Source organism: Taudactylus pleione, unplaced genomic scaffold (assembly GCF_031769625.1).
Source record: "Taudactylus pleione unplaced genomic scaffold, aTauple2 ptg001494l, whole genome shotgun sequence".
In the NCBI taxonomy this organism is placed as follows: Eukaryota; Metazoa; Chordata; class Amphibia; order Anura; family Myobatrachidae; genus Taudactylus; species Taudactylus pleione.
In genome coordinates, this window is record NW_028285892.1 from 1,534,094 (window position 1) to 1,551,292 (window position 17,199).

The 17,199-nt window shown below is 49.8% G+C and overlaps 1 protein-coding gene across 1 annotated transcript in view; it reads left to right on the plus strand.

Moving 5' to 3' along the window:
* LOC148442496 (scavenger receptor class A member 5-like) overlaps positions 1–17,199 on the plus strand; it is a gene marked incomplete at its 3' end in the record, with an annotated part of 223,590 nt that overhangs the window by 85,497 nt on the left and 120,894 nt on the right. The window contains exon 3 of the mRNA XM_088463890.1: positions 2,007–2,135. Coding sequence (XP_088320016.1) covers positions 2,007–2,135 — 129 coding nt within the window. The remainder of the gene's footprint in view (positions 1–2,006; positions 2,136–17,199) is intronic.

Below are 17,199 nucleotides of genomic sequence, written 5' to 3' on the forward strand. Positions count from 1 at the left end.
CCAGTTATTTATATAGCGCGCACATATTCCCCAGCGCTTTACAGAGAATATTTGGTCATTCCATGAGTCACTGTCCCAGTGGAGCTTACACTCTACTCTATGGGCCTGATTCAGAGCCGGACGCTATTTGCGCTCGCTCGTCCAGAAAAAGGGGCTGGCTATTTAAATGAACCGTTCGCTCTTTGCGGTCTGTTCACGCCTCTTTGTCTGAACGAGCGAACAAAACATGCGAACGTAATTTTGAAAAAAACGCCCCCTGGCCGCTCGCATCATACGTCATGTCCGCTATTTATTAGATTAATCGAGTACATCGGACGGCGTATGAACTGCTCGCTATTCTTGTGGTTGTTTTCCTACCACAATCATGCGAGCAGTTCTAACTATAAAACAACCAAGTGACGTGGTCGATGACGCTGCTTTAGTAATTATGCACTCCCATTAAACGCCCGTTTTGACCGTTTGGCACGCCTGCGTTCTGATCTCCTCTCCCCGTTTTCAAGCACCTTCCCCTGTTACCACCCACAAACGCCTCCTCCTGTCACTCAAATTAGCAGGCATTCGCTATTTAGTGAGCACACGATTTTCGGCTGCACTGACTGGCTTGCGCATGCGTATTAAAATCCGTACGCATGCGCAGTTGTGCGAACATCGGTTGGAACGAACGAGCGGCCGCTTACGAGCGGCACTGAATCAGGCCCTATATTCCTTACCACATGTACACACACATACACACTAGGGTTAATTTTTGTTGAGAGCCAGCTAACCTACCAGTATATTTTGGGAGTAAACCGGAGAACCCGGAGGAAACCAACGCAAGCACAGGGAGAACATACAAACTACACACAGAGCCGTGTTGGGAATCAAACCCAGGACCTCAGTGCTGTGAGGCGGTAATACTAACCATTACATCATCTGTGCTGCCCATTAATATTTTAGATGTTAATCTAACATTCACCGGCCGAGTGCTTTAATATTGTAAAGATTATTATATTTATATTAATGAAACATTAATTTTCTGACGGATAGCACTTTTTATTATTGTATATATTTTGCTGAGGGCGTACAGTAATCCCTAATTTTGGAAGCAGTAATCGGTCAGACTACAGGCACTAGGACCTTTGCACCTTATTTTTGTTGTTGTGTTTCCCAGTCTACAGTACAGTAGATTGTGAGAGCTGGAATGTCATTGGTTGCTATAGGAATCGCCACTTGTCTCATTTAGAATGTTTGATAAATCTCCTCCTAAAGGTGCATACACAGTTACACACACACAACAATTTTTTGAATGATTATCGTTAACGATATCGTTTATCGTTCAATCGTTGACTATCGAAGTTAAAATGATGAACGACTATCGTTCATGCGCGTTCACGTTTGTAGTTTGTAGTTCAGTCAGACTGACCAACTCAACGATTTTCAGTAAGGGAATATGCAAAAATTGTTTGTAGTTCAAAAAAATCGTTCATTACATTTAGTTAATGAACGATTTTAGTAAACGATTTTCGTTCATTTTTCCCTTGAAAAAAATGAACGAATATCGTTTACTAAAATCGTTCATTTACAAAATCGTTGTGTGTGTATGCAGCTTATGGAGCGTACACACGGTCAGATTTGTCAGACTTGTCAGATTTGTCAGATGAACGATTGAACGATTTGAACGATTTTACCAAAGTTTTGAACGATTTGAACGATTTGAACGATTGAACGATTTTTGACTGCATTAAAATGAATGGAATCGTCCAAGTCTGACTGCAAACCCATCAGATGTCAGATATCGTTATCTGACAAACGGGAACGCGCATCGTTGATCGTCCATCGTTCAGGCATGTCAGATATGAACGATTTTCCTTCAGATATGAACGACTGAACGATTTTTAAATCGTTATCGTTCATATCTGAAGGAAAAATCTGATCGTGTGTATGCACCATTACTCTATGTCTTACCCAATGGGTAAATGTTTATTTTTTCAATTTTTATTAAAGAAACCGTTTCCCCCACTGTACAGGTCCTACGAAGGGCCGGAGATCGTCACGGCGCTGCGGGCAGCTGGGCTCCATAGCAGCTCTGAAATACGCGGTGTTCGGCCTCTATTTACTGGTCTTCCTTATCCTTGTTGGCGTCTTCATCTTGGCTGGTAAGTTCCAGTAAAATGGGAAAAAAATGTTGTGACAGTCAGTAAGATACAGGTTACATTTAATACTCTGAAAAAAAATAAATAATAATGATCAGTTTTTTTACTGACCCAACATGTCTATTACCAGTTCCCGTCATGGTTCTAGCTGTCAGAAAATGATCAAGAAATATATCTTTGAGGGTTGGAAATTCGGGTAAAAGAGAGGTTTCCTTCTGAGGAAAGTAAGGGCCTGATTCAGAGCCGCTCGTAAGCGGACGCTCGTTCGCTCCGAGCGATGTTCGCACATCTGTGCATGCGTATGGGTCGTAATGCGCATGCGCCAACCAGTCATTGCGGTCGGAAATCGAGCGCTCGCAAAATAGCGAGGGGCTGCTAATTTGAGTGACAGGATGAGGCATTTGTGGGTAGTAACAGGGGAAGGTGCTTGAAAACGGGGAGTGGAGATCCGAACGCAGGCGTACCAAAAGGTCAAAATGGGCGTTTTAAGGGTGTGCATAATTAACAAAGCAGCGTCATCGACCACGTCACTTGGTTGTTTCTTAGCCTGAACTGTTCGCATGATTGCGGTAGGAAAATGCTACCACAAGCACTGCGAGCAGTTCAGATGCCTTTCGATGTACTCGATTAATCAAATAAATAGCGGAGATGACGTAGGATGCGAGCGGCCAGGGGGTGTCTTTACAAAATAGCGAGCGCATGTTTCGTTCGCTCGCTCAGACATAGAGGCGTCAACAGACCGCAAAGAGCGAGCGCTCAATTTAAATATCCGGCCCCTTTTTCTGAACGAGCGAGCGCAAATAGCGTCCGGCTCTGAATCAGGCCCTAAATTCCCTTCTTAGCTTGTGGTGTCCTCACTAGACGAGCTCTTCCACAGAGACAGAGATCAGCTATGTTTTATTTGGAAGTTGCTATTTGAATACGTTAAAGAACATTGATTAGGTGAAGTCTCCTATTGTTGTTCCCCATACTCCCGCCGAGTTTATCTCTCCAGGTCCCACCACCACATTCTTCAAGTTTTTGTTTGCCTAGTGGTGGGTTTCGTTAATAGTACACACATGTGACCATTTGAGTGAGTACAAATAAACACACTTTAAGTACAAGTAACAAACAAACAATTAACATACAAAGTATACAGTATACTCAACTTCTGTCTAGGTATTCAGATGACACCGGTAATTCATCATCTTCAACATAAGATGTACTTCATCTTCATCTGGGGAGCCCTCGTTTCAATAACGCCCAGCTAGTCCAATATACATTGCAGACACCCTACTGCAGTCTCAGATCCATGCACGAGCCAAAAGCCTTTGTCTAGGTCTAGATTTATATACCAGAATATGGGTGCTGGTTTTCCCGATATTAAACCCATATTAGTTACATACTGGGTAGCAAGCACTAGTTGGTAGAACGTAGCATTGGCCAAACTTATCTTTTCCACATGCTCTGTAAGCACTAAGATATACTTAGACAAAGAAATACAGTAATGACGTATCCTAGTATGTCTGGAGATAAACTCTATTACAAAGCTTCTTTGCCTGTAGAATATGGACATCACAGTTACCCATAATGCATAGCGTCAGTGGTGTAAGTTCATCCCAGATGCCCGGAGGCAAGTTATAATTTGGTGCCCCCCCCCCCCCACACACACACTCAAAGCCGATGACCCTCTACTGTCACAATTCGCATGCAGGCGCCTCCATTGTCTCCCATAGTTCTGCCCCTGTGTAGAAGTGCTTAATAAAAATTGTACATTTCTGCATCGCCCCTACTTAAAGTCTCCACGCTCAGTTCCAGAGCATACGTAGCGCGAACACACTCTAAGTACACTCAGCTAATAGACGTTTGTTCAGATCTAAATGGGGCCTATAGTGTCCTCACAAAAGCATAAAGTGGAACCTCTTGTGACTTGTCCAATGTTTCATAATTACCTGCACTTTTCGGAATAACAATTAAATAATATAATCATAAAATATGTCTTTTTATTACCCAATGTCCTTTGTGCCAAGACACCAAAAGTACAGCACAATCAACTTTACTCATTGTCACCCCAACCTCATAGGGCTTGAACTTGACTGACAGGCACTGAGACAGACTTACTGTAATAATGCAGTGCCACAGCCAGCCCACAGAGCCTCCCTCCCGTGTCCTGGCCACTCACTCCACGCAGCCAGCCCACAGAGCCTCTCTCCCGTGTTCTGGCCACTCACTCCACGCAGCCAGCCCACAGAGCCTCTCTCCCGTGTCCTGGCCACTCTCTCCCCGCAGCCAGCCCACAGAGCCTCCCTCCCTGGTCCCGGCCACTCTCTCCCCGCAGCCAGCCCACAGAGCCTCCCTCCCGGGTCCCGGCCACTCTCTCCCAGCAGCCAGTTCACAGAGCCTCCCTCCCGGGTCCCGGCCACTCTCTCCCCGCAGCCAGCCCACAGAGCCTCCCTCCCGGGTCCCGGCCACTCTCTCCCCGCAGCCAGCCCACAGAGCCTCTCTCCCATGTCCTGGCCACTCGCTCCACGCAGCCAGCCCACAGAGCCTCTCTCCCGTGTCCCGGCCACTCTCTCCCCGCAGCCAGCCCACAGAGCCTCCCTCCCGGGTCCCGGCCACTCTCTCCTCGCAGCCAGCCCACAGAGCCTCCCTCCCGGGTCCCGGCCACTCTCTCCCCGCAGCCAGCCCACAGGGCCTCCCTTCCGGGTCCCGGCCACTCTCTCCCCGCAGCCAGCCCACAGAGCCTCCCTCCTGGGTCCCGGCCACTCTCTCCCCGCAGCCAGTCCACAGGGCCTCCCTCCCGGGTCCCGGCCACTCTCTCCCCGCAGCCAGCCCACAGAGCCTCCCTCCCGTGTCCCGGCCACTCTCTCCCCGCAGCCAGCCCACAGAGCCTCTCTCCCATGTCTCGGCCACTCTCTCCCCGCAGCCAGCCCACAGGGCCTCCCTCCCGGGTCCCGGCCACTCTCTCCCCGCAGCCAGCCCACAGAGCCTCTCTCCCGTGTCCCGGCAACTCGCTCCACGCAGCCAGCCCACAGAGCCTCTCTCCCGTGTCCCGGCCACTCGCTCCCCGCAGCCAGCCCACAGAGCCTCTCTCCCGTGTCCCGGCCACTCGCTCCCCGCAGCCAGCCCACAGAGCCTCTCTCCCGTGTCCCGGCCTCTCTCTCCCCGCAGCCAGCCAACAGAGCCTCTCTCCCATGTCCCGGCCACTCTCTCCCCGCAGCCAGCCCACAGAGCCTCTCTCCCATGTCCCGGCCACTCTCTCCCCGCAGCCAGCCCACAGAGCCTCTCTCCTGTGTCCCGGCCACTCTCTCCCCGCAGCCAGCTCACAGAGCCTCTCTCCCATGTCCCGACCACTCTCTCCCCGCAGCCAGCCCACAGAGCCTCTCTCCCGGGTCCCGGCCACTCTCTCCCCGCAGCCAGCCCACAGAGCCACTCTCCCGTGTCCTGGCCACTCGCTCCATGCAGCCAGCCCACAGAGCCTCTCTCCCGTGTCCCGGCCACTCTCTCCCCGCAGCCAGCCCACAGAGCCTCCCTCCTGGGTCCCGGCCACTCTCTCGCCGCAGCCAGCCCACAGAGCCTCTCTCCCGTGTCCCGGCCACTCGTTCCCGCAGCCAGCCCACAGAGCCTCCCTCCCGGGTCCCGGCCACTCTCTCCCCGCAGCCAGCCCACAGAGCCTCCCTCCCGGGTCCCGGCCACTCTCTCCCCGCAGCCAGCCCACAGAGCCTCTCTCCTGTGTCCTGGCCACTCGCTCCACGCAGCCAGCCCACAGAGCCTCTCTCCCGTGTCCCGGCCACTCTCTCCCCGCAGCCAGCCCACAGAGCCTCCCTCCCGTGTCCCGGCCACTCTCTCCCCGCAGCCAGCCCACAGGGCCTCCCTCCCGGGTCCCGGCCACTCTCTCCCCGCAGCCAGCCCACAGAGCCTCTCTCCCGTGTCCCGGCAACTCGCTCCACGCAGCCAGCCCACAGAGCCTCTCTCCCGTGTCCCGGCCATTCGCTCCCCGCAGCCAGCCCACAGAGCCTCTCTCCCGTGTCCCGGCCACTCGCTCCCCGCAGCCAGCCCACAGAGCCTCTCTCCCGTGTCCCGGCCTCTCTCTCCCCGCAGCCAGCCCACAGAGCCTCTCTCCCGTGTCCCGGCCACTCTCTCCCCGCAGCCAGCCCACAGAGCCTCTCTCTCATGTCCCGGCCACTCTCTCCCCGCAGCCAGCCCACAGAGCCTCTCTCCCGTGTCCTGGCCACTCTCTCCCCGCAGCCAACCCACAGAGCCTCTCTCCCATGTCCCGACCACTCTCTCCCCGCAGCCAGCCCACAGAGCCTCTCTCCCGGGTCCCGGCCACTCTCTCCCCGCAGCCAGCCCACAGAGCCTCTCTCCCGTGTCCTGGCCACTCGCTCCATGCAGCCAGCCCACAGAGCCTCTCTCCCGTGTCCCGGCCACTCTCTCCCCGCAGCCAGCCCACAGAGCCTCCCTCCTGGTTCCCGGCCACTCTCTCGCCGCAGCCAGCCCACAGAGCCTCTCTCCCGTGTCCCGGCCACTCGTTCCCCGCAGCCAGCCCACAGAGCCTCCCTCCCGGGTCCCGGCCACTCTCTCCCCGCAGCCAGCCCACAGAGCCTCCCTCCCGGGTCCCGGCCACTCTCTCCCCGCAGCCAGCCCACAGAGCCTCTCTCCTGTGTCCTGGCCACTCGCTCCACGCAGCCAGCCCACAGAGCCTCTCTCCCGTGTCCCGGCCACTCTCTCCCCGCAGCCAGCCCACAGAGCCTCCCTCCCGTGTCCCGGCCACTCTCTCCCCGCAGCCAGCCCACCGGGCCTCCCTCCCGGGTCCCGGCCACTCTCTCCCCGCAGCCATCCCGCAGAGCCTCCCTCCCGGGTCCCGGCCACTCGCTCCCCGCAGCCAGCCTGCAGAGCCTCTCTCCCGTGTCCCTTTAAAGAGTATGGGAGGACACAAAAGTATAGTTTGCTGGGGGGCACCGAACACCCTAGCGCCAGCCCTGACTACAGACTTCTCATCGGGAGAAACCCCTGGAGAGATTCTACCTACCATGTAATACATCATATACAGTGATAACTATAATCTGTTTGGTTGCTGTAGGCAACACATCCACTTGTACTCATGTTTCGTTTGTTTTAAATGAGAGTATAAAAAGAAATTCTGCACCAGCCTACAGTTAGTATAACACCACCAAGGGCCAGCCCGAGCCTCATGTTTTTGGTAACATAATATAGATTTTGGTGCCCCTTTTAGTAGAATAAACGATATTATACACACATAAAGGTAAAGCACTATAAGACCTATTTATTGAGATTGCAGAGAGGTAAGTATAACTATATATAGGTGGAGGGTGTGCGGTGGGGGCCTCCCAGTACCCAGGGGCCCGTGTGCAGTGCACCCCCTGCACCCATTATAGATACACCCATGTCACCAGGCCGGAGTACCACACAGACAATCTCTGCACCAACCTACAGTTAGTATGACTCCACCAGGACTGAGTACCACACCGGCAATCTCCGCACCAGCCTTCAGCACAGGGCCTACCTGTGGTCAGATCGGCCCAGTGAGTGTATTCTAGAAATAGTTTTTTTATGTTCGCCTTGTTATCTCTGATGATTTGCTGAAAGCCGCAGCGCCGGCCTGTGGGGTGCAGAGCGTGGGCACTCAGGGGGCTCTGCACATGGCTGAGTGATACGCAGTCTGGTCCATAACTAGCTCCAGAGCGTGAATCAGAGACATGTCCTGTGATTTATCACAGTCACAGCTCAGGCAGAGAGGCAGCCGGGGATATTCTCTGTATTTGCCTGAGAGCTGTAATCCTGGGTTTATCAGGCTGTGTTATTTCATCTTACATGAGCTAACATTACAATAATGCTGCCTTATTCTACAGGGAAGTAATCAAACATTGAGAAATCTCCCCCATAACATAATTCCATGTTATCTGAAATAACGTACATAAATCTCACTACAAAAATGTTATTGAAGTATTAACTTCATATGTAACACACTGAGAGGCCCCTTTGTGGTGTATTTGCAGACAGTGGAGCCAACTATATGATTGTCCTATGCATATAAGTGGGGATGATAGCCCCTGATGTTGGTTTACATGAGGAATCCTATGTAACAAATATTGCGACAATACAAGTATAACCCTCAGCTGTGGCAAAACTATGCTCCCTCCTCACGCTCCCTGCAACGCCGATAGGTCATGGAAGTGCAGGGAGTCCTGCCAATTCCCGGTTAGCTGGTACACCGGCAGAGAACTCAGAATCTTTTCTCGTCATACCAGGGGCTTGTATGGATTTCTTAACAAACGGTACCTCATTTCCCCTACAGCATATACTCAACATTACTTACTCTTGATGGTCAGGGGGGTAAATTTACTAAAAATCGTGTCTGGCTGAGTGTAAACACGCTTGGGCATCGCGGGCCTCATATGATTATTTATTCGACCAAAATCACAGATTTACTAAGAATTTGTTGTATCTATGCAGTGCTTGTGTGTAGAGTAGACAAAGGGTTAAAAATAAAAAACTAGATGAGGGGTCCCCCCCCAAAAGCATAACCAGCCCCAAACCTTTGAGCCCGTTATGGTGCTGGAAATCTGTGGAAAAACCGGCTTGTTGTTCCTCCGTATTTCCAGTAACCCAGCACCAGGCTCAATCAGCTGGGGAGTTAATGCCATAAGCATGGGACACACATTACCAGGTCCCCCTGCCACAGCATTAGCCAGTCCCAAACTGGTCACCACTGACCCGAGATTCCAGGGAAATTGGGGATCCCCCCCAAAAAAGGGGTCCCTCCTTCCAAGGATACTACTGGGCTGAGGTGAAGCCTGGAGTTATTCCTTGCACCCCTGGTGTGGGTGTGTGCAAGGTTATGGTTGGTCAATAATAATTAAAATTGTTCTCGACAGTGGGACTACAGATCCCAGGAAGCTGGCCCCGGCATGACGGCAATTTGAGAAGTGTCACTATGCCCCCTTGCACCTGTACCCCCACTGTGAAGAAAAAAATAAATAAAAATTACAGTACACAGCGAATAATTTATACCTTTATTAAACATTCACGCGCACTCACACTACATACTTACCTTCTCCCTGAAGGTGGCTGGTCTCCAAGTAATGTCCAAGGTCTTCTTAAAACAAAAAAAATGGAATTGGTGATCGTCACGGCCACAGACGCCTGTAAGTACATACTGTCCATTACAGTGCTTCCCCAGACTTACAGCTCCCCACGAGGTTTCCAGCACTAAAGCTTTGGCAGATCATGCAGTTCATACCAGGAATCGTGTGTCCGCCTTCTATTCTGCTACGTGTTCTGTCATGTTTTAAAACACGATTCTTAGTAAATCCGTGAGTTGCATTCCGGTCTATGGAAAATTCTTGGGTGTTGGTTCGATGATCTATTGACTTCTGTTGAGTGTTTTACCATCTATTACAGTGTTTTTGCACTCGTGTTTGCCTTTTAGTACATATCTAAGTTGTAAAACCAGGGGAAACTCGCGCGGGAATACAATCTCAGCCAAATACAATTCTGATACCCCTTTCAGATCTAAACCCTGGCTTTAACCCGTCTCTGCCCTGGGTCACAGAACACGCCGGGGTTTTAGTACTTACCACCACGTCTGGGTGAAGATCCGGGTTATTCCCAGGTAGCCACCCTTCAAACCGGACACGGTTCTTCCAGTGACCTGGATCTTCAGTCGCTCAGTAGGCGCTTGGAGATTATGTAATCTTCAAGCGCCCACGGTGTCCTCCAATCAAGTCTGTTTAGGCATGACTCGGGGCATCCCTTTCAGACATGAGCCGGGGCACTGACCCAGGTTGCAAGGACCGGGAAAAACCCTGATCAGTTGCAGGGTTGCGGACCAGGGACTGTCAACCCGGATCACTCCTTTCAGACACAAGCAAGACCCGGATCGATGCACGTGCACAGCAGTTAACAGGTTTTTGGCTTATGTCTGAAAGGGGTATTAGTAAGATTAGCACTGGGGTTATAAATAATTTGCACCAATATATTTTTGATGAACTGTAGTTGATGTTCTCTGTTATCAGGGGGAAAGTGGTAGTTTGAAAAATTTTAAATAAGTGGGATTTGTAACCTGGTATCCAATACTGACTCCAAGTGGAATATTGGCGAAGTTGGCTGGAAGTTTTGGAGTCCGTGTAACCCTGCTAAAGCAGAAATCCTCAAAAGCATACAGTAATGAATAACACTTTAACGGGCTATCAGAAGCATCTTAGTTATTATTACCTTTATTTTGTTGGTTTGTTTCTTCAGACTGCTAATATTGATTGAGCTTTTCCACAGTGTTTTGGACTACAACGGCAATCTAGTGCCATGACACATCATTAATTGAGCAGAGAGACTTTGGTCTGTCCCTATTTCACTGTGACATTCTCCCCTCCCTTTTGAATCATAAAAAGTGTGTCTCCGTAGCCGACTGACCATGTTTGTGACTGGCAGCCATATTTGTTTTCCTTCAAGAGGGTGTGTGAAAAGGAGATAATGATCTGTACAAGAATATCTAAGAATAATGAAATCAGGTGAATGCTTAAAAGGTACTTAACTTGCTATTTACAGATATATAAAAACTAAAAAAAAAAAAAACCTTTTATGTTAGATTGCTGCTTTTAGTCCCCAAATTATTGGTTATATCAATGCTCTGTGAAATGTATTACTCAGACTGTCATATAAAGCTACAAATCTTCAGCTTTAACATACTGTAGTCGCTATTTCTAGAATGCACCAACAATCCCTATTTAGGTGACAGATGGCTTAAAGGAGTGAGGCAGCATGGGTAAGAGGCGGAGCCTCGTGATTCAGGGGGAGGTTAGTTAGGGTGGATTGAGGACGTGACCTGCAATGTCATATTTTCAAATCATTAATGTTGTGAGGTGTAAAGTGCGATATATTCCACCATTGCACTAAGAAAAGCAATGTTAGTGACTCTCATCGATTTATTAAGGGTGTGCACCGGCCACTTTTCGTGTTTTGGTTTTGGATCTGGATCTTTCTTTGTGTTTTGGATCTGGATTGGTTTTGCCAAAACCACCCTTCCGTGTTTTGGGTTCTGGGTTTTGGATCTGTATTTTTTTTTTAAAAAAAGCATAAAAACAGCTAAAATCACAGAATTTGTGGGTTTTTCTGCTCCTATGCTATTGTTAACGTCAATAAAATTAAATTCCACTAATTTCCAGTCTGTTCTGAACACCTCACACCTCACAATAGTGTTTTTAGGCCAAAAGGTTGCACCGAGGTAGCTGTATGACTATGCTAAGCGACACGTGTGGGCGGCACAAACACGTGGCCCATCTAGGAGTGACACTGCAGTGGTAGACAGGATGGCAGTTTGAAAAACTAGGCCCCAAACAGTACGTAATGCAAAGAAAAAAAAGAGGTGCAAGATGGAATTGTCCTTGGGCCCGGGTCTGAATCAGGCCCCAGGTGCTATCCAGTACTGTCTAGGGGGGTTAAGTAATTCCTTTGAAAACAATAGAGCACTTAGGGGTCTTTATCTGTGTTCGTTTAATCGCTCTCCAAGGGGTATATTGAGATTTTGCTAATAGCAACCAATCAGATTCTACTTAACATTTACCTAGCACCTTCTAGAAGATAATAGCTAGACTCCACTTCTAAATACCCGCACTTTAGTAAATATACCCCCAGGACTTAGTAAATAGTTCCCTTACTGTCAGCAAATGAAGCAATAGGAATGGATGTGTAAATGATGGAACTCCCATGGGCAGGACACTTCTTTATCTTGTCCATTCATTCATCTGTACATGAGGCAGCAGTGAGAGCCGTCACTGCTCAGCCAATAAACCTCTCACCTCCGAGAGGCTCAGTTTGCAGCTGCAGTCATTGTGCCTGGCTCAGGGTCAGACCAGACTCAGGTTAGGTTCTGATTTAGGACTCTATTTACTACAATCCGCATATTGAATGCAGATTGTAGTGTGATATTACCGAGTGAGTTCGCATTGCGAATTCAGGCAATATCACAGGGATTTACTACAAATCCCTTACAGGGACAGAGCTTGTGATAAAGCTCTGTCCCTGCTAATCCCCTTCGGAGCCTTATCACGGTATTTTTGCAAAAAATACCGTGATTAAGTGCCCGCGCATGCCCCGACCAGTCGCTGCTGCTACCCCCCTCCCGGCGCTAAGCCCCGCCCCCGCGATCACGGACTCCCCCCCCCCCCCACGACCCCCCCTCCCTTAATAGCACTTACCTGCATGCTCCGGGCCTCCGGTGATGTTCTCCATTCCTCCGGTCAGGTGATCTCCCATACTGCACTGCTGCCCGATCACCTGATGACCGGGCAGCAGTGCACTATTGGGAGACCAGCTGACCGGAGGGGAGTCATCACCGGAGGCCCGATCACCGGTCCCTGGAGTCAGGTAAGTAAATATTTTTTTTTTACTATTATTTTTTTCTTTTTTTTACAGTAATCAGCTTGCGGTCTGTTTAGACCACACAGCTGATTACTGGGACCGACTCCCGGCTCTGCTCTCCCCGTTAGAGCAGGGCAGGAGGCCGGTAACCGGGGGAGACCCTGGATAACGCCACCTCCAGGTGGCGTTATTATTACAGGGCTTCCCCCGGTATTTTTTCACATTTTATTTTTAGTAACTCTGGTCGGATCACATTTCCCATTACAGTTATGGGAAATGCGATCTGCTTTACTAAAAATAAGTGATACTTAGGGGTTGGAGTAGAATTTTACGAATTCTACTCCAATTGCCCTGTAATAACTATAGGTGATACTAAAATAAGTGAAAAGGGTGTGAAAACACAAAAACGCCTTTATCACTTTATTTTAGTAAAAATAATGTTAATAAATAGAGCCCAAAGTCCCACATCTTTGTGATGTGTGATCCCTATTGCGATCACTTTACTTTCGGGTTCAGACCCCGCCCGTGCTACTGCGCATGCGTGGTTATCGGACTGCGCATGTGCATACAGAGATTATCGTTTATTTATATGGCACCACAAGTGTTCCTCAGCGCCAAAGGACAAAGTACATAAACAAATAAGTGCCTTACAGTACAATACAATACAGGACCAGGACATGAATAATATACATTGCTACATTAGCGACCATAACACCCACATAAGCAGCAGAACATAAGCAGCCAAGTGTTAGGTGCCCTAGTGCGGAGTAAGAAGTAGATGAAACTAAAGTAGGTTGAAGCACAAGAGGGTAGAGGGCCCTGCTCACAAGAGGTTATCTTACGTTACTTAAAAAGGATAATTAATCTTATGAGGTTTCTGCAGGGCCGGATTGAGGGCTACATGGGCCTGGAGCTGAAATGACCAAGGGCCTATAATCAAAAGAGAGGAGGTGTGACCAGTGCCATGTGGGTGTGGCCAGTCCCATGTGGGTGTGACCAGTGCCATGTGGGTGTGACCAGTGCCATAGGGGTGTGGCCAGTGCCATGTGGGTGTGGCCAGTGCCATGTGGGCGTGTACACCCCCTATACTCTCAGTCCCAATGACTCCCTAAATATGTAAAAGAAAAAAAATGCTTCATTTTGTGAGGTAAATAGAAATACAATTTTACTACTTATGATTTATGGCCGACTGTGTGGAGAGCAGATGGCCAATCATCATCATGTTGTCATGATGATGGGCCTATTTTTAGGTGGAGGCCTGGAGCTGTAGCTCCATCCGCCCCATTGTTAATCTGGCCCTGGGTTTCCGGTAAATGCTGGGACGTGGATTAGACAGTGAAATGTACTTTATCTGTGGCAAAGGCTAATGACTTTCTCCCTGTCTTTGTCAGCAGTCTGTTTTTCCTCTAGCGGTGAGATGTTTTATTTGGGTTTATTATTACAGTATGTGGGTTATATGTTGTGTAATAATGTATTTTTTTTTTTTTTTTAATGACTAATTCAACATTTAAAATGTAGTCATAATTAAAGGTTATTCTCACGCAGTGGTGAAAACAGGGATTATAGGAGGGTGGGGACAGCACTGCTGTTATTGTATTTGCGGAAAGTGTTTAGTATACAACAACCAGAAACTGATACGGACGCCCCAGCGGCCTGGCGTCAGCGCTGTTTATGAACGATGGGTTACAGAACATGTCAGTCATTCTCTGCACTCTATTAGAGGTCTGCAGGAAGGCATTTTCTGCATACTGATTTCTCTCTACATGAAGGGAAATGCGCCAGTCTTACATCACGTGTAATTCCATGTGTCAGTGCAGCGCACCGGCTATGAGCCCCCCTAAAGAGATTCATTCTCCCCAGCAAATAATCCACAGCTGAATGCCTTGGATGCCATTGCCGAGAGTACAGATGTCCCTTAACTATAGGACTCCCGAGTACCATCTGGAACAATTGCAACTCTATTGTCTGCCGTCCACTAACTTGGCATTCATTTGCTCAGAGATCATTCATACCTGAGAAAAGCCCCATTAGAGACAGAATAGTTCCCAGACAAACATGCAGAATATGCATCTTTGTGAGAGCACCAGCATGCAGGGGAAGATTGTGGTTATACTTCCCTCCTCCACCAGAATGGCTGGGAAGCTCCCGAAAATCATGTGGCGCTCCTGGCCGCCTGCAAGAGAGGGAAACTCTCCCGGACCGGCCGCCATCCGAGTAAAATCTCCCCTCCGTAACCGCCCACTTACTGAGTGAAAGTGGACAGTCCAGGGGTGGCAATGCCCCGATTTGCGCTGAATCGCGTCATCGTAGGCCCGTTCCTGCTTTACAGGAACGGTAATCTGGGCATTGTATAGCGGGGGCAGGGCAGCGATTATGTGATCGTTTCACCACGCACCAATACCGCCCACCTTTGCCGCCGCCACGCCCCCTGCAGCATCGACCTGGCCACCCCCGGCTCCTGGCAGCCAGAAAGTCGGCAAGTATGTTGTGGGCTGCAATTTACTGCGAACAATATATGCAAAATTCACAACGGAACATGGAAGATGACACTGGCATAATAGAGAGACACAGCTAGAGTGACCGCGTCAGACACAGCGCCACCTTCTGTCCCTCAAGTAGAGCTTCTCTAGCAATGCTCAGCCCGCAGCTGTATAATATCCGATCCAGCAACAAACGATATATCGGTAGCGGATCAGCAGATGTGCATTCCCGATAGGTTGGTGAATGACGTCATTCACCGACCTATCAGGCCAGCCCTACATAGCTGATGCCGATATAATCTGCATGTGTGTACGGGCGACCCACCAACCTCCCGTACACTGGCTGTAGGGACCGCCGACACTGACATCACAACTGGGCGGGGAAATTAAAATGCCCACCCAGTTGCGATGTCTGGCCAGGCATATGGAGCGGCTGATTGGTAAGTGTGTATTACCCAGCTTTAGAGTGGATAGTTCCTCCTCTCCAGGTCCCAGGATAGGACCTACACTGCCAGCCAGATCTCTCTGCTGTCTGCCTATTATACTGTCTATAGACAGGAGGCTCGAGAGGGAAGAGATGCCTTGTTGCAGACATTGAAAACTCCTGCTTCAGGGGCCTATTTACAGATATGGCCAGATATATATCCTTGCCGCTGGCGTGGCAAATTGCGCCACGCAAAATTGCACCCGCTCGCAAGCAGATACTCACACTGCGTGCACACCTCCTTAGGAATGCATGGTGCGATCGCTGTGTGCGCCATAGCGTACTGTAGCGCATTCCGGTTGCGGGGAATCGCATGGCGCAATGCATGCGCATGTTTGTGGCGCGATCAGCCACAATGTAACTGGGTGCATCTGTATAAGTATCGTATCTACAAGAAACTGTAGCAGATATTGTAGATATCTGCTGTGGTCCCCCCGTTTTATTTACCCCAAAAGGCAGTTCATCAATAAATCTATGGTGTACACGCAGGAGCAATATCGGCCTGATATGGCGTTTACGGACGAATCGGAACAACATTACGGCTGGATCGCTCAGTGTGTACGGACAAACTGCGCCCTCCCGCAGTCATCAGCGTTATCTTCCGGTTGGTCGTGCTGCACGACCAACCGGATGATATTGCATGTGGCGCCGTGGAAGGTAATGAAGGACGAAATGAGGGATTGTTATGTCCTTCATTACATCGTTTTGATGTGTACCTCGGATATCATATCGGCCCGTCAGCCGCCATATCATCCCGGGTACACATCGTTCCAGTGCATACCCAGCTTTAATCTGCCGAACATTATCTCTAGAAGCCAGTACTGCCTCGCATTCCGGTGCTTGATACATATGGAAAATGCAGTAAGACCATACATGCCGACTCTCCTGGGAGTCGCGGGAGGCTTTTCCAATTTTTTGGGGAACCCCCCGCACTCTCCCGGAATAGTGTGCAGATCTCCCACATCCCGCCCACTTCCTAGTAAAGTGGGCAAAATGTGGGGATTCTCCGAGAAATCTGCGTTTTTGTAGGAAGGGGGCGTGTCATTTAACCCAGCCCCCTCCGCACAGTCCCATGAATCGCGGAGTTTTCCTGTAAAAGGGGCAGGGCCTAATGGTGACTTTAGTCTGGCTACGCCCCCCAAAGCTGGGAGCAGCCGGTTCTCTCTGGCTGCTCCCGGAAAACATTACAAAAATGTAGGTAAGTTTGGGTAACACTCCCGAAAACGGCATTTTCAGGGGTTTTATTACCCCATTTTCCCCTTTAGTACATCCCACCCTAACTCACATGCACATTCTCCTCAACAGCCCCCGATGAATGATTATGGGGGATAGCAGCACATATCATTCCGTAATAGCTCTTCCTGCATTGCCTCTTATGGAGGCAGAGCAGGAAGCAATAATGCTGAGGTATATTAACATCTCAGCCGCCAGAATGGGGGAGAGAAACCTCCCCCTTCCGGCGATCTATACAAGACTCACAGGGCATCAGCCAAGTGTCTCAGGGCTGGCTCCAAGGGTCGGATCACCCTATGCCGATACTGTTAATAGCGGCGACGTGTGACCGTAAATGGGGGCATGGTCTAATTACCATAGGTCACGCCCCTAAGTGTCATTATTTGGAGGCGTGCCTTGCACACCTCTAATTAATGTCTGGCTGGGGGTGAGACAGCACTCCGTCACTAGCTGGGCTTCCCCCAGCCCTCTCCCGGCATGCGCGCAGCATCCATTCAGTTACTGTGGAATC